This window comes from Tachypleus tridentatus, chromosome 2 (assembly GCF_004210375.1).
Source record: "Tachypleus tridentatus isolate NWPU-2018 chromosome 2, ASM421037v1, whole genome shotgun sequence".
Classification (NCBI taxonomy): Eukaryota; Metazoa; Arthropoda; class Merostomata; order Xiphosura; family Limulidae; genus Tachypleus; species Tachypleus tridentatus.
The window spans coordinates 112,003,128-112,030,758 of NC_134826.1; the positions used below are offsets into that span (position 1 = coordinate 112,003,128).

Below are 27,631 nucleotides of genomic sequence, written 5' to 3' on the forward strand. Positions count from 1 at the left end.
AAAAAAATTCATCAAAAGCGAGGGATATCTGAAATGATGCTTCGAAACCCTGTTATCGAATGAAGTATTTTTGTTGTTGACTGGGTTTTCTAAATGATTTAGTAATTCTTTTTGTGTATATTTAAATATTGTTTTTATTCCCTTAGTCAATCTTAGCACTCATTCATTCACTGTGCGAATTAACATATTTCATGTTTAGTTAGAACTAGAAAATATGGTATTAGAAAATTATCTGATTATTAATTCTTTGAGAAATACTTTTCACAAATTTAATAGAAAATAGCTATGGGGTACGTGCTTATAAAATACATAAGCTTACAAGATAATTTTTACTAATCATATTATCTTTATAAAAAAAGAATTGAGGAGATTAATATGATTTATTAGCTCAGCACTAACTCTCTGGGTTTATGACACTAGAAAGTCAGGTTTCGAGACGAGTGGTGGGACCAGTACAAACAGTCCATTGTACAGGTTTGTGTTTAACAAACAAAACGAGCAAAAAATTGCAATAATAGCTTCTTGTCTTATATTAAATAACAGTTAGTAGGTCTATTCGACATATTTAACCAGGAACGTAAAATATGTCATATTATTATGATTTTGTTGGTTATAGGGTATTTTGGTTTTTTGTTTATATTTCATCATTCACTTGACGTGGAGTTACATCTATCTGACCGATCTTCTCGCTTTGGTTCGCGCCCGAGTCGTGCCAAACATACTCGCCCTCCCAGCCGTGGGGGGCGTTATAATGTGACGGTCAATCCTACTATTCGTTGGTAAAAGAGTAGCCCAAGAGTTGGCGGTGGGTGGTGATGACTAGCTACCTTCCCTCTAGTCTTACACTGCTAAATTAGGGACGGCTAGCACAGATAGCCCTCGAGTAGCTTTGTGCGAAATTCCAAAAAACAAACTTCTCGCTTTATCACGTGACAAAATAACAAAACGAAAGCTTTCAATTGCTCGGCCGAGAACCTTAGGGTAGAACCAGTTCGCATGCGCATAGTTGAGGGTGTGCACTGGGAAGTAAACGAGCAAGAAGGGGAAAAGCTGCACTCACTCACTACTGGCAGGCAGTAGCAGTGTTGTTTTCTAGATATTGTGTAAATGCGTTTATATACTCTTCTCTCTCTGAACTCGTCTGGAGTAACAGGCCAACGTTATCAAAGTGTGAATACGGTCCGCTGAAGTGTATTTTTTATTTAAATTTTAGGCCTGAAATTCAACATGTATTTATCATGCATCATCATGATGTAGTAGATTAATAAAGCTTTATTATCAAATTCTATTTTGTTTTTGACAGTGTTAGGTCATGTGAAAAACCTATGTACTAACGTTTTATTACCATAAACGAATTGCAGATCAACATAATGAATAAAGCAGGTAATCCACACCACTCCTTGTTTCTAAACACCTTTTCGTCTCTAGAGGAGGAACAACAAACCTCACGGGATGATAAAGTCTTTGTTCGAAATACAAATGCAAGAAATACAATTATTCAGCGGTGTCGGCAGTTTTATCAAGAAAAATTAAAGCGATCTGAAACATTTCGCAGACAATGGAGTACCTGTGATGTTGGGGAAGAAGTAGACGCTTCAATTAGTATGCATGCGTCTCTTTCGACCCCTAACGTTAATGATGGTATAATCCAAGACTCAGACCTTTTTCTTGTAGAAAATTCACCTCTAGCTTTGATCTGACAATGAATCATTTGCGACAGGAAATTGTAAGTGTTTCTTTGAAGCTTTATCACTTTATAAAAAGAGTGCTTGAAAGTTTTCATAAGAGCTAAATCGCGTGCTTAATAAGTGAAGAAATTGTACAATTTAGCTTTGGAAGCCAAGTTGTAAAGTCTAGAAAACTGATTGTTTGTTCTAAATATTCAAGTAATGCGTTCTTTAAATTTAAATATTATTTATTGAACAATGAACTAGAAATAATTAATTAAATTGATTGTGGCAGGTGCATTTCTTAGAAAAAACAAATGTATTTGTGAAAGACGAAAGGCAGATAGTTAAAATCAATAATTAATTGTTAAACGAATAATTTTCTAGAACTATAACAACTAATTAATCAATGAATCAGTAAATTATCTCTATTAGCTAACTACATTGATTAGCTGACTAAATAATATTATGAGCAAGTATGTCTGTGAAATATTTGAAAAAACCAAGATTTGAACAGGATGAATAAAGCTTAATATTCAAGAGCCTTACTTATTCTTACATGAACGAAAGATATGCACGAACACTTGATAAATAACCAAGTTACTTTATCTGTCAAACAGTATGCTAACATATAAGTTGTTATTAATGCACTAAATTTCATTCATGACCAGTGTTCTATTATAATTTGGAAATTGTAGAATTCAATGACATCAGTTTATATTTTAAGAGTTCGTAAGTGCATACGTAAGACTGAGAAACTAAAATTGTAGAGGAGTTATTAAACTTAATATGAGGTAGATAGTAATTATATTTTTAAGAATTACCAATTTCAGCAACATTTAAGGTTGAAAATTCCGAAGTATTGTGGTTATTGTAGTGCTTATTAGACGATATAGCTTCAGACCAGTATAAAAATAATACTATAAAATTGTTTTGATATAGTAACATGAAAGTATCAGGTTAGTTTTTACATATTAAAAATAAAAAAAATTAGTGTTACAGGGTGAGGTAAAGAGGGAGAGTTATGATATAGAAAGTAACACACTTTACTTGAGTGGAGAGTATTTATATTCTTGCTTAACCAAGTGTGAATGACTCCAAAAGTAGAAAGCCCAGAATAAGCTTAAATATTGTACAATGTAGAACGAATTATCTTGCTTTCGATACTTGTGAGTACAGCCAGTTCGCAACTCTTATTCCTTCTCAAGAACAAAGCAATATAATAATAAAATAATTATGAAACAAAACAATGTTAAGCGCGTGTAATGAATATACTGCTTTGAGAAACTCAACGAGGAGTAATTATGTCTTCTTCTATAGATGTTTTCCTTTCCTCTTTCTATATTAAAGAGTCCTATGTTTAAGGTTTAATCGTTTATGTGAGAATATATGTACACTGCTGGCCAAAATCGTAAGGCCAATGAACATCAAGAAAAAATATGCATATTACGTTGTTAGACTCGACCATTTATTTGGGTAGAGCTTCGAGAAATGAAAATAACAAAAGAGAAGATAAAAAAAAAAAAAAAATTAACATTTAATAGAAAAAATGTGGACACTATGAAATTAGCCTAAATACTAGCTGGTCAAAAGTTTAAGATCATACTGAAACGAAGCATTAGTCGGTAAACACGTAACGAAATTTAGCCATTTTTGTTCAAGCATTAGCATTGTCAACATCTCCCACTGACATCTCCTGTGTTACATTGGGTAAAACCATGGCAAAGGCTAAAAAGTTGTCAAAATTTGAACGTGGAAGAATTGTCGAGCTGCAAAAGCAAGGTCTCTCTCAACGTGCCATTGCTGGTGAGATTGGGCGTAGTAAAATTGATGTTGCAAATTTCGTAAAAGACCCTAAGGGATACGGAACGAAAATTTTAAGTGGTCGACCCAAGAAAATTTCATCGGCGTTGAGCAGGAGAATTTGACAGGTTGTCCGACAAGACACCAGCCGTTCGTCGAACCAGATTAAGGCCCTTACGGACACAGAATGCAGCTCAAGAACAATAAGACGGCATCTACGAGAGAAAAGCTTTAAAAACCGTAAACGTCTTCAAAGGCCACAACTCCTTCCACACCACGAAACAGCTCGGTTAAACTTTGCTGAGAAGCACCAAACATGGGACGTAGAAAACTGGAAGAAGGTTTTGTTCTCTAATGAGAAAAAAATTAACCTGGATGATCCAGATGGCTTCCAAAGTTACTGGCACGATAAGGATATCCCACCGGAGACATTTTCTACACGACACAGTGGAGGAGGTTCCATCATGGTCTGGGGTGCTTTCTCCTTCCAATGAACAATGGAGCTTCAAGTTATACAGGGACGTCACACAGCAGCTGGCTACATTGGCATGTTGGAGAGAGCATCTTTATTGACTGAAGGCCTTCGCTTGTGTGGAAATGACTGGATCTATCAGCAATGCTGCAATCCACAATGCCCGCAGGACAAAGGACTTTTTCATGGCAAATAACGTGATTCCTTTGGACCATACAGCGTGTTCGCCTGAGTTGAACCCCTTTGAAAATGTTTGAGGGTGGATGGCAAGGGAAGTCTATAGAAATGGACGCCAATTCCAAACAGTGCATGATCTTCGGAAAGCCATCTTCACCACTTGGAATAACATTCCAGCCAGCCTTCTGCAAACGTTTATATCGAACATGCCAAAGCAAATGTTTTACGTCATTCGCAATGACGGCCGTGCAACTCACTACTGAGACCTCTTGTTGGATATTTCCTACCCTGTTTAGGACTTCTTTTTGGTATGGTCCTAAACTTTTGATCAGCTAGTATTTAGTCTAATTTCAGAGTGTTCACATTTTCCCTATTAAATGCTAAAAAAGTTTTTATTTTTATTTTCCCTTTTCTTATTTTCATTTTTCGAAGCTCTACTCAAATAAGTGCTTGAGTCTAACAACGCAAAATGTATATTTTTTCTTTATGTTCATTGGTCTTAAGATTTTGGCCAGCAGTATATATAAAACACAAATGATACTACAAGATTAAAAAAAATATATTTTATTCATTACGATCATGTACGAACCAGGTAAAATATATTTGAAATTATGCTTTCACTTCTTTGTTTTACACACAATGAGCAAGTGACCTCAAAATGACTTGTATAATTTCCAGTGTCCTTAAAGGATTTTTTTTATTTGATATTGTTAATTGGTGAAAGACTGAAATTGCTGAAGAATAAATAACCTGTTTCAGTAAGTAGGCGGTTAAAGTATGTCTTAGTAAAATATTGTTTGCTTTTTGTAAGAATACATTAATCTCTTCCGGAAACATTCTGAGCTGTTCTATTCAGAAGTCAAGTGTTGCTTGCTTTACAAATTTTATTACCTTAATTTACGTTTGTAACTTCCGGATTTGAATAACGTCTGTAATTGGAGGCCAGAAGAAACTCAGGACAAGGCAGGTTTACCTTCAGGAGATACATCAAAGAGATTAGCATAAGTCAAGACACGATGTTGACATACATGCTTAAGGTAAGGTTATTTCTAGTCATTAAGAGCAGAACCCACGATATGAAACTTATCCAATTTTCAATGAAACACTGAACTCCTTCCTCCTAACTAATTTTCTTCAATTGTAATTACATGTTAGTATTTTGTTTAACTTCATTGTCTTTCTCACGTTAAATTAGATTGTATATGTGCAAGAGAGAATAACAGCTCGAACTTGTATCTCAAATGTTACATATTTTACGTATGTATGTCAAAAGATATAAGCTTAAACAAACAAGGTAGGTATAGCGTTTTCAATAATTTGATCATAAACACAGTTTAAACCAAATGTCGCCGTAAGCTATCGTGTGAAAAGTACGTACAAGTCTTTATCTCTGGTTATTAAAGCATTTAGGAAAATAAATCGAACAATGTCAATTATAATTTATACCTTTACTGTGTCTATTTTATTGACACTTTAAAGCTAAGTCATATGCATAAGACAAAGATATGAACATTAAGGTTGTATCTATATGTGACTAAGGTCACAAAATGCATAGTATCAACATACAGTGTAAGATAAAATACAATCAAAAGCTTAGTACACGATACAAAAACGAGAATGCCTTTTATGTTTGTGTATCATTGACTTAGATTTGCTAACATAAAATATTTTTTTGTCCATGTATTTTGAGTTCACTCTCTACGCTACGAGACTTTTAATGCATATCTGGAGTAAATCGGATTTATTTCATTTCTATTTTTCACAGTTCTTAGTGTTTTTGTAAAACCGTAGAAGTTGTTGTAGAAGATTTACAACACTAAAATCAGGGGTTCGATTCCCCTGAATGGGCTGAGCAGATAGCCCGATGTGGCTTTGCTATAAGAAAATCACCCTTCACCTACAGCTATACAGGATCGATACCTTTCTAGTTTCAGATAAGAGTTTATTTTTTTTACGAATTTGATATAAAGTTTTTAAGGTTGAAATGTGCAAATTTTTAAAATGGGCAAAAAGTGAAAACATAACTTCTTGTTGTCTTCCTAACACAAATGGACTATATTCATGTTGCCCACGTTAGAGAATCGAATCTTGAATTTTAGTGTTGTAAGTCTTTAAACTTATTGCTGACCTACAGGATCAGAAACATAACAGCATAAAAAATTATTCATGGCGACATTGCTTTATTTTTATTTTCAATTGAACTGATGTATATGACAAGCTATAACGCATTGTACATTACCTATCCTATAAATGATCAGGTGTTGTTCTATAAATGTTGACTTTATCTAATATGTAAGTGCTTAAACTCAAACGTGAGGAGTTTTATAGTTTAAAATGTTGATAATTTGATCTATTACGCTGATTAAAAAACGTACTTTAGTTACTCTTTAAGTGGGATTAAATTTTAAAAAGTGGTTTTTAAATCTTTAAAAGATAGAAAATGAAATTTACAAGTGACTAAAGAACGTCAAACTGTTAACCCTTTTAAATCATGGAAGATTGAAATAGGATCCATGTAATTGAAAACCCGATCTAACTTGTCTGTAAGTGAATGACATGTGTGTGACATGCTTTGTCGCCTGATCGTATCTTTATTATTATTATTTTATAGAAATACTCTTATCCACCATTTTTCTATGAAAAACTAGCGGCTGCCGACAGTGAGAAGCGAATATTAGTATAGAACATATGTATATATTATAAATTCATCCCATTGTTTTAAATCTCTGAGTTAAAATGTATAAGTAGATTTCTTTTCGAGTTTGTAGCATACCCAATATTCTGAAACGGTAAAACACAAATATCATATTATACCGTGCAGCTAAAGACTCACAACCCTCTCTTTCTTACACTTGTAGTTTCTCTAAAAAAAAAACAAGTCTATGGTATTGTAAACGAACATCAGTCAGTATAGATTATTTACGAATGCATTTATTTTTCTATTCTTAGATCGCTTATATATATATTGATATATTTATCAGGAAGAAAGTTTCAGATGCGTATGCGATTACAACATAAACGTGAAATATGCATATATTAATAACAATTTATATTCACAAGCAATTCTGTTTTTTCGTATTTTGAAGATAATTATTTCATTTTACATCATAGTCATTCTGAATCTGTAGAATAATTTAGATCATAGAAGGTTTTAAAATATTCAAAACCTGAATGAAGGTGACAAAAACGTTGCCTTTATCTAGGTTTAGATTTTTGAGAATAATATACAAGACATTCAAGCGCAGTCTGTAGCCTTATATTTCTTCAATGTTTGTTAAGAACAAAGTATAGTCTTTTCAAAGTACACAATTGTCAATTTTGTTAATAATACTAAACTTTTAACTGTTTCTAAAGTAATCAAAATAATGTTTTTTGTTAGAATAAAACATTTCTTCACTATCGCTCCCTGTTGTCACTAGTAGCATGATCCTTGTAATAGCCTAATTATCTTTTATCTTTTATACTATTTTAAAAGTCATATTTCCACACACTGTGTACGAGGTTCACCAGTAGTAATAAACAGTTTAATTAAGATAATGCATGGAGCTTATTTAATGCGTTCTAGTCCAACAATCCTACCTGGCCCTGTCTTCACACTAATGCTTCAGGACTAAATACATGTATTTACACTCGATTAATAAAATGACTTTGTTTTGTTATGTCTACTTTTATCACAGTAAAAGAACTACAAATATTCACACACCGCAATTTTACGCACTAAAGCATTCAGTCTAAATAATAACATCTGTGACCTGTCATCAGTACCTGAAAATTCATTGTAAACGTTAAGCCTAACGGAATGATGTGCTGGTTACACTGCTATTTAAATATACGTTGAAAGAGTTACTTCCTTGTTTAGTACAAAGAAAATAACAAAGGTAAAATTTACAAAATGAAAATAGTCTGAACGAGCACAGTCGTTCAAAAGTGCTTGAATAATTTCATACTGTTCAGTATTATTAACACAGTTTACGAAAGCAACATTCTTTAATAACTAGTATTATATGACGAGGTTTAGAATTTTTGCATAATTTATTTTTCATAGAAATGTTTAATTAAAAACATGTATATAATGAAAATACGGTGAAGAGATTTTTAAAATTCCCGAAGAATTTTTTTCTTTTGTAATTGACATTAGGAAGTGTGTCATACCTGCAGTTCAGGGTATTTACACCGTTGTTGTCTATTTACATTCTCAGACATTATCTGAATAAGTTGTGAGTCTGTTCTACCTACATAGACGTCACTACAGAAAATCAGGTAGTCTAATAAATCAAAGTGTTATAAAGTATTTCAAATAATGTTTTTATATCCCTTCTGTTTTGTTATTTTCTTTTGAGTGAGTAGTTTGTGAATCACAGTGTCGTTTATGAAGACATTATTTAATGATAAGCTCAGATAGCCCTCGAGTAGCTTTGCGCGAAATTAAAAAACAAACAGTTTAATGATAACACACTAAAAATCAGCAATTTACCATTATTAATTTCTATTATGAAGTTTTTACTTATCTTTTAAGCACTTACATAAATATAAGCAGCATTGTAACCATCTGTCTAGCTTTTAGTTACTGAAAACGTTTGTATGGTAATTTCAAATAAGGTACATAAGTTTCAATGAATTAGTCTGGGCTAGGCATAGCCTGCTAATTAGAGAAGTCAGCTTATAAATACAAAGATTTATGGTTCACGTCACTTCTCTACCAAGTTGCACTCTGGTGTCGTGAGTGATTTGGAAGTGACGGTCTAACTCCTCTGTTCAATCATATAAGAGTAGCCCAGCAGTTGGAGTTGGCTGCTATTGACTAGATACCTACAGAGTAGTCTATCACCTAGAAATTAAGACTGGAAGTGCACAAATAGTTATTTTGGTAGCCCTGAGTGAATACTTTGAAACAAATAAACTCTATTAGTCTAACTATGTCGGTATGACACCTGATAGATCTGTATATGACTTTAGGTTTGGAGAAACTACACGTTGCTAGTTTGTTTTGTTTTTCCATCAGTAGAACTACATCTTTTATTAAATTATCGTATTATTATTTGGATTAATGTTATTCAACCAATCTTCAAATTTATTGAGTACAGAAAACGTAAAGTATAATTGAACTTTTTGTTGTAAATATTAACTTCATAGGCTTAGGATTATAAATTACTGAACGTTTTATCTAAAAAAGAGTTATATGTGTATAAAAGTATATGTATGTGTGTGTGTATATATATATATATATACTGCTGGCCAAACTCTTAAGACCAATAAACATAAAGAAAAAATATGTATTTTGTGTTGTTAGACTCAAACACTTATTTGAGTAGAGCTTTCAAAGATGAAAATAAGAAAAGGGAAAATAAAAATAAAAATACTTTTCAGTATTTAATAGGGAAAACGTGAACACTATGAAATTAGCCTAAATACTACCTGGTCAAAAGTTTAAGACCATACCAAAAAGAAGTCCTAAACAGGGTAGGAAATATCCAACAAGAGGTCTCAGTAGTGAGTTGCACGGCCGTCATTGCAATGACTTAAAACATTTGCTTTGGCATGGTCGATATAAGCGTTTGTAGAAGGCTGGCTGGAATGTTATTCCAAGTGATGAAGATGGCTTCCCGAAGATCATGCAATGTTTGGAATTGGCGTCCATTTCTACAGACTTCCCTTGCCATCCACCCCTAAACATTTTCAAAGGGGTTCAACTCAGGCGAACACGCTGGATGGTCCAAAGGAATCACGTTATTCGCCATGAAAAAGTCCTTTGTCCTGCGGGCATTGTGGATTGCAGCGTTGTCCTGCTGAAAGATCCAGTCATTTTCACGCAAGCGAGGACCTTCAGTCAATAAGATGCTCTCTCCAACATGCCAATGTAGCCAGCTGCTGTGTGACGCCCCTGTATAACTTGAAGCTCCGTTGTTCATTGGAAGGAGAAAGCACCCCAGATCATGATGGAATTTCCTCCACTGTGTCGTGTATAAAATATCTCCAGTGGGATGTCCTTATCGTGCCAGTAACGTTGGAAGCCATCTGGACCATCCAGGTTAAATTTTTTCTCATCAGAGAACAAAACCTTCTTCTACTTTTCTACGTCCCATGTTTGGTTCTTCTCAGCAAAGTTTAACCGAGCTGTTTCGTGGTGTGGAAGGAGGCGTGACCTTTGAAGACGTTAACGGTTTTTAAAGCCTTTCTCTCGAGTAGGTTTGTGCAAAATTAAAAACAAACAAAAATAACTTTCCAAATTATATAATCTTTTATAAAATTTCCATAATTATCGCACAAAACTATTTAATAATCGAGGTGCAAAATTAAACATTATTCAATTAGAGTGTTTATTTACTTATTTGAAAAAACTGATACAACAGTGTGATATAGAGCCAAAACATATGTTGTAGCTTGAATTTAATTAAAACACACATTGTTTTCTACAAGAATTCGGCTCGAGTGAAGTGTTAATTTCTACATATAGTTTTAACCTTATACACTGCAACGCATTAGCCGGTGCTAAATAATTATTTTTTGTGTCGTTGTTGCTTTTTTTTTTAAATCTTGTTTTTAGATAAATACGAAACCGAATTTTAAACGTTAGGTTAAGGCCTTTCGCTTTCAATAACTATAAATATTCTATGAAAGTTTAGAAAAAACATTATTTTATAGTATATCATATCACTAGTGACCTTACTCTTATCAGACTCTTGCAAAACAAACTGTTCTCTATATAGAAATTGTTCCATATGTTTATCTCAAAAACGTGTTGAACTGTATGAAATTTCGATATTTTATAAATGTTCCTTATACGTAAGTTATTTCATTTGCCATTTCAGATTTCAATGTTTTTTGTGTTAAGATTTAAGAAATACTGTTTTAATTTTCCAATGTACAACTTACTGTTTATTTTTTGTAGTATTATTTTTTTGCAGTTTTTACTGTTATATGTCACAGATGATGTAAATTTTGAATGATATACAGTTGAAAAATGCTAGCCTGTTGTGTAATGTTTTTAAAGAAAATCGAGGAATAAAACGTTGAAATTTGTTATTCAACAGTCACATTTGCTATTCAATTTACGAGTTAGTTTGTGCCAATTAAAGTCAAAGGTATAGTTCATCAGTTTCTGTTTTAGTGCTCAGATTCTGTTTGAATTCAAGTGAAATCACGATACCTTGAGATAGTTTTTTCCAGTACCGAAAATTTAGAAAGATTTCTGCTGAGTGTTAGATTTTAGTTACAATTTTCCTTATTCATATACATATTTTAAATTTTCTACAAATTATTAACTTTCAGTTATAAGTGCTAGTGGAAACGGACCTAGCCTATTTGTTACGCTGCAGAGTGAATGGTCCAGTGTTCAACATGTAATGTGAATAAAAGAATGTTTTAGCTCTGAGCGCGTTATAAAAGTGACAATCAATTTCATTATTCATTTCAAAGTTTTTGTTACGTCGACTGTTGCTGGCTACCTTTCCTTTAGTTATTAGTTTAAAATCAAAGGCAACTTTTTATAACCTATAGGGGTCTTTCTCCTGGTCATTTAGCCCTTGTGCACACAATTTGCCATTCAGACCGAAGTTTCCAATTCCACACGTCTGTGATTTGCAAAAAAAAAAAAATCATTCAAACAAAACCACCTTATATATTCATATATATATGTAACACTGCAGTTTACTGTAACTGTAGGAGAAAATAGCTCCCCATGTTTGAAACAATAATAAGCTTTTAATTATGATTCTTATTTTTGAGTTTCCTTTACAAATAAAATGTTTGAGATTTTGAGGTGTATACAGATGTGTATTGTTATTGTTTTTGTTATTGTTTTGAATTAAGCACAAAGCTACACAATGGGCTATCTGTGCTCTGCCCACCGCGGGTATCGAAACCCGGTTTTTAGCGTTGTAAATCCACAGACATACCGCTGAGTCACTGGGGGGCACAGATGTGTATGTAATATCTTTAGGTACCTACAGATAGATGGAAAGCAGCCAGATATATCAAGTACAGCATAAGAAAATCCATGTGTGGCTAGAATAATGGTCAAGATAATGGACTGATTTAAGTCAAATTTGGGAACAGAGCGATCACACAGGAAAATTACTATTATCGTATCCTCAGACACATAGTTTGCTGTTGCTTCTTTTTATTCCAAACACTTTTCAATCGATCGGCATTCTTTCATTTCTCTGCACATTGACTTGACACTCGGAAGAATTATACCTTAGTAAAATATGATCAAAGGATTTTTTATTCCTTTCATTTAGGCTTTTTCAAAGATTTTTAGGGTCACAAGAAAAACTACAAAAAATGTATATTTTGAAATATTTTGCGATCATATTTACAGCAACCATGATCAAAAGTGGCACAAATAAAAATTTGTATGCGCTCAACATATTAACATAAAACAGCTGACCTTGTCCATTTTGAATTTTTTAAAGAGAGGTTAGAGGTAAAAACAAAGGATAATTTTTGACATTTAAGTCAATTATTTCGTGATATTTTGACCAATTTATATGGGATTTGGTTCAAAGATACTTTTCTACAGGTACCACACACTGAAAAACAAAAACGGTGGAATTAACAATTTTAATAATTATTGGGGGTGGGGTGGGGTAGATGTCACAAAAAAGTAAACTTTTACACGTTTTGACAATTGTTACACAGTATTTTTGTCAATGTACATGATATTTGGTGCAAAGATACTTTTGTACAATCAGTAAAACAAACACTTTTCGATTTTTCTGATGTCAAAATTGGCCATGTTTGTATTACGTGGCTTAGACATGTTGCATTCACTCTCGAATGTTGGCCTCTTTAATTTATCATTGACTCTTAAGTGTTACTCCTGGTCACATAATAACATAATGCCAACAGAAATTCTAAAATTCAATAACTAATTGAATGTGAAACGACGCATTTCATTTATCTTAACCTACAAATAAAATATTGTCATACTATTAATGTTGTTTTTTGGAAAACAGCAGCAAGAATGAACTAAAGAAACACTGACGTTCATTCTTATTTGCGCCTAGACAAAATATATAATTTATATATATTACATAATTAATTCTATGAGACAGTACTTTAATTTAATAAAAGTTATTTGATATTTTAGGTGTGCATGTGGACGTGTTACTGGATCATGGACTTAAATTGTCTTTACAGACTACACCTCAGGCTTCTGGGATGTCCAATGTTAACACAATACCACGTCAAACCGTACATTTTTATATGTAAATGACTTTATTCTGATTTAAGATAAACACTTAAGATGGAAAATGTTCTTATGAAATTTGCTCGCGTTATCGCAGAACATGTTACAGGAATGTTACAAAAAAGATTTGCAGAGTTTATCGAAGCTATTTTTTTTCAAGTGTTTTATCAACAAATGATTTTACGATCAAAGTTTATTTAATTTCATAGTTTTTACAACGACATGTTGCAATAAAATGTCACAGTCTAAGTCCAGTTTTACTAGATAACACTAGAGTTTCGTTATCTAAACAATTTCAGTTTATACAGATTAAAAACATTCAAGGATAAACTGTTCCCGGTATGAATTTCAACTACGATCCTTGATTATAAGCAATTTCAATCTTTAAATACAACTTTTGTTTTTGCTGTGTGTAAACTGAAATGGCAATTTTCCTTTCGCACAAAACTAGCATTATCTGTATTTTTAGTATCTAAGCAGTTTTAATAACAAAAATGGTTAGAATGACCAAACTGCGACTCCAAAGGCTCTCTTTGCCACAAAGGCCAGGCATGGCCAAGCGCGTAAGGCGTGCGACTCGTAATCCGAGGGTCGCGGGTTCGCGCCCGCGTCGCGCTAAACATGCTCGCCCTTCCAGCCGTGGGGGCGTTATAATGTGACGGTCAATCCCACTATTCGTTGGTAAAAGAGTAGCCCAAGAGTTGGCGGTGGGTGGTGATGACTAGCTGCCTTCCCTCTAGTCTTACACTACTAAATTAGGGACGGCTAGCACAGATAGCCCTCGAGTAGCTTTGTGCGAAATTCCAAAAACAACAACAACTCTTTGCCACAAATACAAGTGTGTTGTGGGAGCGCCGTAAAAGTGACAATCAAGTCCCACTATTCGAACACACAAGAGAAGTCCAAGAGTTGGCGGTGGGCGTTGTTGACTAGCCTAATTTCTTCTAGTCTATTAGTTCAAAACTACTTTGTACAAAATTATCAAGTAAAACAATTAAACAGAAAGTAATATACATCTTTTATTAAGTTTAACTACACATACTGAATTAGGCACAGTTAACGTAATTAATCAATTCGAATACGGACCACACAGATTTTACAGTGTAACTCGGAACCATGTTTTATATCATTAGCCATGTTAAAATAACAGATAGAGGCATTGGTTTCTTGACACTCCTACGAAAAGTGGGGCCTAATAGGCCCCAGAGCAACTTTTGTATTTAAATGAAATTGACATTTAAATCCATTAATGAATGGATTAACGAGATTCCCACTGTCCCTATCTACTATCTAGCGAAACCACAGCCAGGGGAACGGGCTTGGAGAAATCAGGACTAGAAACGTCTTTTCGTAGGAGTGTTAATTACTTGTTTAAAACATTGCACTTTCTAGCAGTTGAAAGAAAAAAGGATAAAAGGAGTTTGAAGTGTATGATAAACTAAACACTTTTCTAATATGGTTTGAGTTTTAACAAAAGTTGAATAGAAAATTATATACTCTAAATATCTAATACATCATACAATCTCCAAAGAAACCTTACATTCACACAGAGAATGAACTTTTATTTATGTTGATCTTAAAATTACCTAGACCTAGAAGACAACTCAAGACATATACGCAATCATGTTGAATCTTAAGTAGGTTTTTTTTTCATATATCGTGATTTTTTTTATAAATTCTAAACAAACAATTTTTTTCTCTCCAATTCGAGAAAGGTTTGTTTGTTTGGAAATTTCGCACAAAGCTACTCGAGGGCTATCTGTGCTAGCCGTCCCTAATTTAGCACTGTAAGACTAGAGGGAAGGCAGCTAGTCATCACCACCCACCGCCAACTCTTGGGCTACTCTTTACCAACGAATAGTGGGATTGACCGTCACATTATAACGCCCCCACGGCTGGAAGGGCGAGCATGTTTAGCGCGACGCGGGCGCGAACCCGCGACCCTCGGATTTCGAGTCGCACGCCTTACGCGCTAGGCCATGCCGGGCCTCGAGAAAGGAAGTATCTAAAAACGATACGAATGGAATAAACAATTGGAGTCGAGGGCACTTTATGGATAACGTGAGTCCTCAAAAGCTAATCTTACGTTTTAGACGTTAACTCCATAAACAATAGGTAGAGTAGGAGGGATAATTGTAGGAAGGAGATGGCTTACAGTTTGCAATCCGAAGTAGTGCAAGAATGGAATAGTTAATCAGTGTAGTACGTGGTTATGTGAGGCAATTACTTGCAAACATTTTTTTATCAGTCGTACAGAAATAAACCAATGAAAAAACTATATATATAGATAGGATTCTGATTCCTTCTTTTTTCATATCTTTCTCAGTGAGAGACTGAGGAGAGAAGAGACCCAGAAAAAGGAATGTGACTAATCAAAGTTGTGTAAAGAACAATGATAGGGTGACCACATACTTTGATTTATAAAATCACTCATGGCTGTGTGGACTAGAAATTTTCCAGATACAATAATGACAACTCAATCAGTAAAACATTCAATCTTTCATACCGGTTTGGGTATAAAATACAAATATTTCTTATTCTGATTACCGTATCAAAACTAGAACATGTAGTTTTTTTTATTAAAACATGTAAGGCCGTACCTTATTTTTTAGAATTAGAGTTTGCTGCTGAAAAAACAAACATAGCAAGAGGGTAGCAACTTACAATTAATTTTAAGCTTATTTATTGATACTTAATTATATGTCTCGTTTACAGATTAGTAGAGAACAAACGAAAAGAAATTCATTGTCTACTACAGTACTCTACTATTTGTTCTTAACTATTATATTAATAAAATGAAGTGATTTTTTACCACAATAATTTATTTTCGCATGTACTGTATTTCGTCGTTAAATGCAGAATCGATCTTCATGTAAGTAAAAATGTTAGCTTTATTAATAGCTCACCATCAAGGATTTTAATACAAAGAATTTTCAAATATTTCACTTAAAGGCTTATCAGGCAATTGTTCTAAACGAACAAAACGAAAAGAGTTTTATTCAAACATTAGGGTTGAAGAATGAAATATATGTAGGTTTTAACATACGCAAAAACGTGATAAAACACAATTTACTTTAACGACATAAAAACGTCAAATTCCTGTTCAGCTACAAAGTATTATAAGAAACTATTTATTCCGACATTTTTGAAAACATTAAGCGTTGAAGTTACAAAATGAGTACGTATAACTTTGCAACTACAAAGCACGATAAAAAAGAACAAAGTCTTACTCTAATCTTTAAGTAAGATTGTAGGTCGACTTTGGAGAAAACACATTTGTTGGGCTGTCACATATATAAACTATATTAAAAGCTAATAAACACAATATGAGTAAGTCGTTAAATATATAATGTTTTTAAAAAATTCAGCAACATTATATCTCGTTTTATAGTTATAATATCTCATGTGTTTCAACAGAGAATTCTGGTAATCACATTTTCTACTAGTAATACATACGTGTATTATATAACGAGATAAAATGTTGCTAAATTATTTAAAAACATTATATATTTAACGATGTACTCTTATTACGTTTATTAGTTTTTAACATATATATATGACAGTACATATTTTTCTCCATCTTTTCTATTTTAGATACGTATTACCCTTATGAGGCAAAATATTGGCTTTGCTTATCAACTGTAGAAACTTAACGACGTACTGTAGGTATCCAGAATAGTTCTGAAAAAAATTTGGAGCTGAGGAGCCAGTTTTGAATCCATGCGTACCAAATATTCTCTGCATATTAAGCTGTGGGTATTATAAGAGTGACATTCAGTCCTTTAGAAAGGATGTTGAGTACTAAGGCTGCCTTTCTTCTGATCAGTAATTCAAAATTAAGGACGGTATAAAGCATCCTTAATAGTTTTGGTATAAAAAAGTACAAACATAATTCTGAAACAGCCAGAAATTTCCTATCTTGTTATTATTACTTACACATAAACAGAAAATTGTTTGTCACCTGATTTATCAGAAATATTTTAAAATATCTTATATTTTGCTAGGTTTTAAATCTAATTTAGTATATGCATACTAACTTGATAATAGTGTTAAAAAGATGTTTCTTAAAACTTTATTTTATTCTACGTGTTAACTGATGATGTTAAAAGTCGTTAACATATCGTAGTATCTGAGCAGTTAAATTTTAAAACTGAAACTCTTATAATATTTAAACATTTATGTCATCAAAATTTAATTGATTTTTAGTACTTTATTAATTATAATGTGAAATGGTCTGTCATATTACAAATTAGTATGTAATTATTTATTGCATTAAAGTTGGTGGTCTTATTTGTTACATCTAATCAGTTATGAAATGAAAAGTGGGGATTTTTCTGAATACTGATTAGTTGTGACTATAAAATCAAGAATTTAATATATGGTTAATTATGGTAGTAATAATAATAATATTACTTTCTTTTGATTAGTTATGATAGTCTAATTCAATTAACTTTTTTTCATAATTCTATGGTAACTACATAAAACATATTTTTGGCATATGATTGGATATGGTATTGAAATCTGGAAGACAGTTTCTAGAGTTTGATTAGTTATAATAATACAGCTGATGTCAGCGTTCTTTTTATACGATAATTTAAATATCATTTTATATTTTAATTAAATACTATAAGAATTAGTAGAATGTCTGTTTGATTATGATACTAAACATAAGAAGAGTTCTAGTCAAAACAGAAGGTGTTTTTAACACCTAATTGGCCATAATGCTAAGCTGTAAAATATTTTAAATACATGATCAGCTATAATGTTAAATTTTAAATTACTTTTACACATAATCGGTAATAGTTTGAAACTTTAGGAAACTCTCCAAACAACTGATTGCTTATGAGTTATTTAATATCACATCAATTGATACCAAATCAGATGAATACCTGAATAGTTAGGAAAATCGAGTTCAGAACTTTATTCTAGTTTCTGAGTGATTGTTTTATTTGATTTAAGGAGCGACTTTCTTTGTACATGATTAGTTATGACATTATTATTCAACGGAGTCTTTTAACATTTATATGATTATGACGTTGAAATTCAGGGTAACATAATTTGTTTGTTTTGTTTGTTTTGGAATTTTGCACAAAGCTACTCGAGAGCTATCTGTGCTAGCCGTCCTTAATTTAGCAGTGCAAGACTAGAGGGAAGGCAGCTAGTCATCACCACCCACCGCCAACTCTTGGGCTACTCTTTTACCAACGAATAGTGGGATTGACCGTCACATTATACACCCCCACGGCTGGTGTATACCCAGCGACCCTCGGATTACGAGTCGCACGCCTTACGCGCTTGGCCATGCCAGGCCAGGGTAACATAATAATGAAATTATTTTGTTCTTAAGTTCAAAATAATTTCTTGAGATTTGATTGAATAGGTATTTTTCAAGCCAACTACACTGTAATTTAAGTGTTTATCAATAAACATATGTTGTTCTATATATTTTTATGAATTAATAAAAATTATAAATTTCCAAATAGGAATACACCTAAGTTTATCTAAGCAATTTATTCACAAAGCTTTGGAAATTACAATATATGAAAGATTTTCCTACCTTGAAATAATTAGTTGCTTATATTTACAGCAAAAGTGTTACTTTATCCAGTTTCTATTTTTTATCTTTAATACATGTAGGGAAATATTATGTTAATTGCAGAATGCTAAATAAAACAATATTTTATTTGATTCACTGAATACGATCGATGTCTTTATCATATGATTTCGAAAAATACATATCTGATTGATGAGGAATAAACATTCTGTTACATAAATCTATTTAATGATAAAACGATTTTTCAATTTCGAAGATAGGAACACCTCGACATCCTAGTGGATTAACTACCATTTAATTTTTTTCTTTTTCAGCAGGACTTTTTTTCCACTTCTTTTATTCATAAATTGCCTAAATATAAAGATGGAAACAATAATTTTAAAATAATCTTCATATCGCTGAGACATATGCAATTCTCTTATATTTAATTGTACAAACTAATTCAATTGTACAAATTATTCAATTAAATCTATTCAGTGTATAGATTTAAATAATGGTTTTAACTTTACCTAGGTTTACTAAAAGGTGTCGAATTTTTTATTTTATTTTTTGCTTTTTACAAGTCTCTATATATTAAGATTTGTTTTTAGCCCAAAGCTACAAATGGGCTATCAATATTCTGGTCACCGGAACTTAGCGTTCTAAAACAATAAACTTACCACTGACTCCCCCCTCTCCCCTCATCACGAGGTACTTAACAAAGTGACACGGAGCCTTAATTTAATATGAAAATCTATCATAATGAAATGTTTTGTTGTTTTTAAGAAGGTCTCGTCATGTACTGTGGGTTCCCTCTCTACGTTCCTGTTGGGATAAGATTTAAACAATAATCACTAAACTTGGCAGTTGAAGCAACCTTTATGTTATATAGTTGGACAGCGATAAGTTTAGAGAGTTATACCGCTAAAATCTGTGGTTTGATTATCCTCCTTCATGTGGTATCTTTTGCAGTTTACAAAGACGTGGGTTTTCGACGTGGTAATGTAGCATTCTTTATGCTAGGATTTGTATTTGTGGTTTTTATGTATAATGCATCGTGTTAGCATTTATTTATAAGCAATACCAACAGTTGTGATCAATCTTAACAATAAATTTTAATATTTTTCATATTACATATAGAATAATGAATGGTACATACTAAAACTGTTTTGTTTTCTAACAAATATTGTCACTCAGTGTTCATACAGAGCAACGAGATATATTTTAATATTATTTTGATAAAACTCTTACTTTTGGTTTGAATTTTATAATTATACTAAGTACGTCTTATTTCAGAAAACAAGGTTGTCAGATTATGATACTGATTGTCCTTAACTGTCAAAGACAACTTTGAGAATTCACGTAAAACATTTATATATTTTCTCACTTTACTGGTGGTTACTGTTTGACTTTTACACCACAGCCCTCTGTAGTTGAGTCTATACTGAAAATACACTAATTAAACAAAATCTGGCAGAGAAGAGTGAAAAATAAAATGTTTGTTTGTTTGTTTTGGAATTTCGCACAAAGCTACTCGAGGGCTATCTGTGCTAGCCGTCCCTAATTTAGCAGTGTAAGACTAGAGGGAAGGCAGCTAGTCATCACCACCCACCGCCAACTCTTGGGCTACTCTTTTACCAACAAATAGTGGGATTGACCGTCACATTATAACGCCCCACGACTGAAAGGGCGAGCATGTTTGGCGCGACGGGGATGCGAACCCGCGACCCTCAGATTACGAGTCGTACGCCTTAACACGCTTGGCCAGAAAAATAAAATGAATTATTTACATATTATAATAGGAAAGCTTAAGCTAACAAAAAGCAAATATATCCTTTTGAGCATTAGTTTGTTTGATTGGTTTGAAGTTCGAGCAGAGCTACACGAGGGCTACATGCATTAGCACAGTAAACACTTTAACACAATGTATTTTATGTCCAAGCACTAATCAAAGAATCAACACGTTGGTCTAAGAGAACGAAACAAATATGCTCGCCTATTCGTATTTAAATCTTCATCCTTTTATTTTGCCTGTTTTACCAAAAACTTCCGCCTTTGTTTTTTTACTGCCAACTTATACTGAAGTCAAAGGACATTGAAGTTGAGTATAACATGAAGATAAATGTTTGATAGCACTAGATGCTAGAGAGTAGATAGATAAATTTAAATTAAAGCATTACGTTTTATTTTAACTTTTTATTCTTCCAGTTAAGAATGCAATAGCCCTGTGTGTTATAAGAATTTTGATAATATTTCATAAGCTTTAGTTGTCTTTATGATACGTTTTCTACTTAGCATGCAATAAAAATTATTACAAAAAGCTCCTTTAAAGAGTAACCTTTGAAATCCAAAATATAAATTTTCTTCATGCTTCACAATATTGTAGTAACTACAACTGATTCGATTTCGTATTTCATATAACTGCTAGTTTGAATTGTTATTAACAGAATCTCAAATGATGACTGTGCTTAATGTATTTATTACGAAAAAAAGAAACAAAAATGATTGAACATAAAAAACACACACCATTTCAGCAAGTAATCTAATCTAAAATCATTCTCAAACTACACGTGTCCTATCTGTTAACAATGAGGCCTTCGTATAATAAGTTCAGTAATGAACAAGTACTGGGTATGAGGCCAATTGAGAAACCGCTTTTTCAAGGTAGCGCTCTAGAAACAATGTGGGGGTACATGGTAGCCTTGAACAAATTCTGCTTTGGAAATGAACATGAAGAAATTGAAATTTACGTTAACTTTTGCTATAAATTACTTTTTGATTAGAAAGTAAGAATTTTAAATCGTTTTATCACGTAACCTTACACACCTTTTTATGTTCAGTTTGAAACTTTATATTATGGTTTTATTTTAACTTTTAACTTTCTATCTGCAGGAAAAGTTACCTCATGTTAAGGTAAACAGTATATTGTTTCTGGAAAGCCATAACACAGGAAATTTAAAAACCAAAGTATAGTTACCTAATAATTAAGGTCAAGATAGATTTATTATTATGGAAATTTTGTTTTTATTTGAACATGCATTTCAATAAATGTATTGAAATATCTTCTGTTACTCTCATGTGGTTAATCTCGATTTGTTTATTTGTTTGAACATGAATACTTCCAGGAACAAGGAATATCAGATTAATCAATAAGACTATTTTTTTCTTTCTTATTAGCTTTATTTTTTGTGGCAGCAATACTAAGCATGAAGCACGCGTAAACCCGATTCGATTTTATTTCTCATCAGGAAATCTACCACCTGACATAACTTGAAATTCTTTTTGGCAGGATTAGAGTAAATTAACATCCTATGATACTTGGGCGTGATACAAATAGATCAGTTTAAATGGTTTGGCCTCCTGATTCTTCAAGAGATGACAAAGCTATGAGCGAAAAGTCTGTACTTGAAACAACAACAACAGTTGTTTTATGCGCCACTTATCTGCGGCTAAACACCTCGTGCAACTTTGAAACTAATGATGGCTTTCAATCTTTTTTTTCTTTTTTTTATCTAAAATTAATCCCTAAAGAAAAACACTGACTGTAGTAAAGTAACAATAATGTTCAGAATATTGTCTTATAGTCACTTGATACGCTTGCGAGTGAACGTTTGAAAGTAGACTATTTCGAGGATTATTTGGATCATTAAATAACATTGAATTCAATAAATAATGTTTATCATGGACTAACTATAATTATTTGAATCTTTAGAAATACTTTAACCTGCAAAATCTTTCTACATTTGTATTTGTACCGAGAAAAGTTAAAAATTATGCTATAAAAATAAAAACATGTATAACGTTATGAAACATTTTATGTTTTTCCAGTATTATTAAGTTCAGTATTTCATATTTCCTACTTATCATAATATCCTGTATATAACCCAGTCTGAGTTCTGCTTATTGCTCATTTTGTTCTGTTTCATGTTACAAAATAGTGGAAAAAAATATAATCACTCATTAATTGTAGAAAATCAACAAGTGAATACGAGGAAAATTACTTCTAATTAGGCCTGGCATGGCCAGGTAGGTTAAGGCGTTCGGCTCGTAAACTGAGAGTCGTGGGTTCGAATCCCCGTCGCACCAAACATGTTTGCCCTTTCAGCCGTAGGAGCTTTATAATGTGATGGTCAATCCCTCTATTCTTTGGTAAAAAAATAGCCCAAGAGTTGGCAGCGGGTAGTGATGACTAGTTGCCTTCCCTCTGGTCTTACATTGCTGAATTAGGGAAGGCTAGGGCAGATAGCGCTCGTGTAGCTTTGCGAGAAATTCAAAAACAAACAAATACTTCTAATCACATTAGATAATATAATTATTACATTCTTTCATTCGGTTTTCATGTTACATTTTATAATACGATTACGAAATATTGCCAGTTTAAAGTTTTCTAATCAAGGCTATATTAACCTGTATCTTTCTCGTTTGAAAGTGATAAAAGACGGTTATTTCTGGAAATCTTTCAGCATAAAAGGTTAATAATTCTGACTTGTTCAAGAATTTACGTTTACTAGCTTATAACATGGAAACTAATGAATAACATAGTAAAATACACTTACTTACAGATATGAATTTCATTTTAAGCTGTTATCAATGCCTAATAATTATCTCAAATTTATATTATTTAAGGTCTTTTTTAACCAATGATGAAAAACTGAAACACTTACAATTTTTCACTTTAAAATAGTAAAACATCAAGCTGTGGAGAATTACTTCTTTATTCAGAACACTGGAGTATAATAGGTCTATTAATGTATGGACTGAAAGTGTAATGAACTACATATCTAGCGCTACGAAAGAATTAAATGTGCTTCAGATGTAGTAAAATAGCTTGATCTATTGTTATATTAAGATGATTGAGTTATAGTAGAGTAACATCCGAAGGTGTACAAGAACGATCTGAAGTCTGGTAATAGTGAAGCAATATGAAAAAGATGATGGAGTAAAATGATTGTTTCAGTGTACAATAAAGTAAGAATTAAACGATGGTTAAGACGAATTTAACGTTATACTTCTACTGTAATAAACTGAACCTGATTGTTTTTTTAAAATTATTTGAATTTTGGGAATAATAACTTATCACTGTATGCATTGTACTGTTTTCATTATGATTTGCTATGATTCTGATTGAACCCATCGTGGATTAATTGATCTTCTTGCTGCTTGTAGCTGTTAATTAAAGTTAATCAACGTTATTGTTTCACCACATACAGTTTTAATTCGTTTTTTGAAGATTCCGTTAAACATTTATTGAGCGACTAATAAATAACTCTGACACTTCAACCAGGCATCTATTCTACTGGTGGACACTTCTTGAAGTAATTATTTCTATATTGTTGTGTTAAACTTCCTGCTTCTTTTTTTAAGTTAGACTCGAGATCTTGTGTTATTGTAAATAGTTCACGTTGGATCTCATTGTCTACGCTATCTCTTTTGTTTAGTAACGTGTTTTTGAGGGCAAAATTTACCTGTACTATGTGGTTTTCTTTTGACCGTCTTGTTCTTCGTAGAAACTTTGTGACCTGTTACCGGAACTGCCACTTGTAATGTTATGTCTCAAACCAGTGGGTTGTATCAAATGTACAGTGTGGAACACTAAGCGTGACCACTTGCAACCGTCATCACAGTATGAGTCACAAACAGACTTTCTATCGCAAACACTGAAGTGTGTGATTACGAAAAGCACAAGTAAATCTATCAATATTTCGAACATTTCCTACGGATTGTTTTACAAGCAGTAATTTGATCTAATACCTGAACTCCGTTTTATAAATACCAAACTTAAAAAAGAGTAATACTTTCTAGCATGGAAGAAGGTTTACAGCGAATTATGTGATCAGCAGGAAGTCAGTGTCACATTGGATTACCTCTCTCCGATGTTTTGTTTGTTTTCACACCTCATATGTTCTTCGTATTCAATCGGATTTTCCAATAGTCTAACCACATAAGTAATAGCATGGAAACACATGTTTATACAATTTAACCCCCCTTCCCCGTATCTCAATAGGAAGTCTGGGGGCTTATGACATAAAGTTTGGGTTTCGATAATCACAGTGGGTGCAGGGTGCAGATTTCATTGCGTAGCTTTTTGCTTACTGGCAAACAAAAATTTCATTTCAAGCATTTTAAATTCAATTCGTAGCAATTATTTTATTCACAAAACTATCAGCATGTGAGACTGAAAAGCCGAGAAAACGAGACATCTTCACAAAGTTTTAATGATTACAGTCTCTTACTTATAACTACCCCAACATATGTAATTTCAAATCTACTGTAAACAAAACGCACTTCACTTATTTTTATGACAAAACTTAATAATATAGTAGTTTTTTTTTAAAAGTATCAGCTCGTTCTGAAAAAAAATCAAGGAACAATTCGAGCTGTTAGAACACAATGTGAAACTTTTGATATTGAAAATAATAGTTTTATTTAATATTATTGTTTTGTTCATGGTCTATAATTGAGAAGATTTTACGTTTATATATATATTAGTTTGTTATAACTCAAAAACAAGCCGAAACAAAGAGAAATTAGACAAAAAACGCTGCACCCACTGAGAAGATGGCATTATATATATTTATATATTAAAACCATAAAATTTTCAAGCCATAAATCAAAACACATTAAAATTTTATAATCTCATGTTGTAGCTTGTACCCTAAGATCCTTTTCTTTTTTAAATATGCAGCGTATTTAAAAAAGAAAATCGTGTTAATGTGTTTTGGCTTATGGCTTGAAAATTTTATGGTTATGATGTAATATATCAGAGGTTCAGATTTGCTGTTTTTAGCGCAGTCCTTCCTCATGATTTTGTTTATTTATTTAGCTTCATTTAGATATAATTATTAAATTTCACTAATATTTATATATTACTATATATTAATTAAACTTCGTACAAACGATGATCAAGGTAAAGTACTTTCCTTTAATTTTTCTATCGTCGATCATACTCACTTTGATTGCCATGGTTACTTGAAATAACAATTTTTGTTGTAACAAGCTTGTGCAAGGATGGTGAGGTCACTCTTAATGCACATCTTGACAAACTTTTTATAGACTCTACTGTGCATGAATGTTCGCATCTAAAGCTACGGTTCAGCAAACCGAGGACACAAAAGCCCATTGGAACTGCATCAGTTCTTACTTTATTGTGATCGAATCTCATTACTATGATTCTAGTTTCTTCTTAATAAAACGGTGATGGTTTCGTGGTGCAGTTGAAAGGTTGTAAGTCTTCGTCAAACTTAAATTCTTGTTTATTACCATGTTAACGATACCAAGACATAGACCTAGCTTGAATACATTACAGTTTTCAATTAGAAGGTTTTCTTTTTCAACTATAGAAAAATATAGTTGAAATAATGGTTTGCGAATAAGGGTTGTTACTCCTAATTGTTTTGGTGTGTGGCTTTGGGCTTTTTGTGGTTCTAAATATTTGTACTTTACAAATTTACCCACATTCTGTGAAATGTTGTGTCTTTTAGTTCAGTACTGTTTAACAACTTCATTACACAAATATCCTTCTTTGAAATGGGCAGTGATTTATGCCTACAGCTATAAATCTATACTGACAGTATTGGTATTTCGAACGATCGAGAGTTTGCGTGAAACAAATATACAGGGTGATTCAGAAGTACATTGTCAGGCAAATAATTCGGAAATGGAGAAGTATAGAAAAAATCATTGTTAGTGGTATGGAATGGAATTTCATGATCATACTTTTTAACAATATCATTTAGATTATTGTCATTCAGTAACTTTATTAATCTGAATCATATGTGCAAAACACTTTTGACGGTAGTTATTGAAATGTACCTACAACAAGTAGTAAGGTTTTAATATGATTAATTGCCTAATTTATCAGATTATAACAGAGTAAACTGAGCACTCAAACAAATAAAAGGGTTTGTTCCAAATTTCGCGCAAAGCTACACAAAGGCTATCTGCATTAGTAGTCCCTAATTTAGCAGTGTAAGATTAGAGGGAAGGCAGCTAGTCATCACCACCCGTTCTCAACTATTGGGCTACTCTTTTACTAACGAATAGTGGGATTGACCGTCACTTTATAACGCTTCCATGGCTGAAAGGACTAGCATGTTTGGTGTGACGGGGATTCGAACCCGCGACCGTCGGTTTTCAGTATTTTAGCTGCTCTTGTTCAAATTATATTTTTTGCATGAAATAGCTTTTCTTGAATTAGAAAACATCCTTATCTGTTAAGTGTAAATTCATTCGATTGTCTTTGCATAAAAACCATTTGTACTTACTGCTTTTAGCTCATAACTTACTCAAAACGTCTTTAAGTTGCTTATGCATATTTACCTATTTTGGTTGCTTATTCTAAAAGAAGTATCATGTTTTTTTGTTAATGTTTATTCGTCCGTTTGTTTTTAGCTCAAAGTTAATAAACAGGCTCTCTGTTCTGTCCACTAGAGAGAATCTAACTCAGGATTTTAAGGTCAGAAGACTATAAACATACCGCTAGCTTACTGGGGGGTTGTTTTTAACGTACCTGTTCAATTGTTCCGCTATACTTTCTAAGAGATATTTAGTCAGAGTTATGGTCTTGGCAAATCTTTATGATGGGCCAGGTGACAACGGAATGTACAGTTTTTGTAATGCTTATTTGGCTCTTTATTATATATACATTATTTCCATTCCTATCTTAATGGGTTTTTGTCTGAAGAGCCTGTTTTTTGTCGTTATCTTAAATCTCATCCAAAGACGTTTCTGAGGACCTTATGAAACTGTGATACTTCGATTCATTGTTTGATGAATCTGAAACCACATAC

At 32.6% G+C, this 27,631-nt stretch overlaps 1 protein-coding gene across 4 annotated transcripts in view; it reads left to right on the plus strand.

Annotated features, from left to right (window-relative positions):
* Window positions 1-983: 983 nt before the first annotated feature.
* LOC143244855 (uncharacterized) overlaps window positions 984-27,631 on the plus strand; it is a 36,792-nt gene continuing 10,144 nt past the window's right edge. The window contains exon 1 of one of the 4 annotated variants that reach the window (XR_013025350.1): window positions 984-1,726. Coding sequence is in view for 2 of the 4 variants with exons in the window: in XM_076490271.1 (XP_076346386.1) it covers window positions 1,703-1,726 (24 nt within the window). In the remaining 2 variants the exon portion in view is untranslated. Of the gene's footprint in view, window positions 1,727-4,610; window positions 5,157-27,631 lie in introns of those variants that run through there. The other 3 variants (XM_076490271.1, XR_013025351.1, XM_076490272.1) reach the window with 3 other exon arrangements.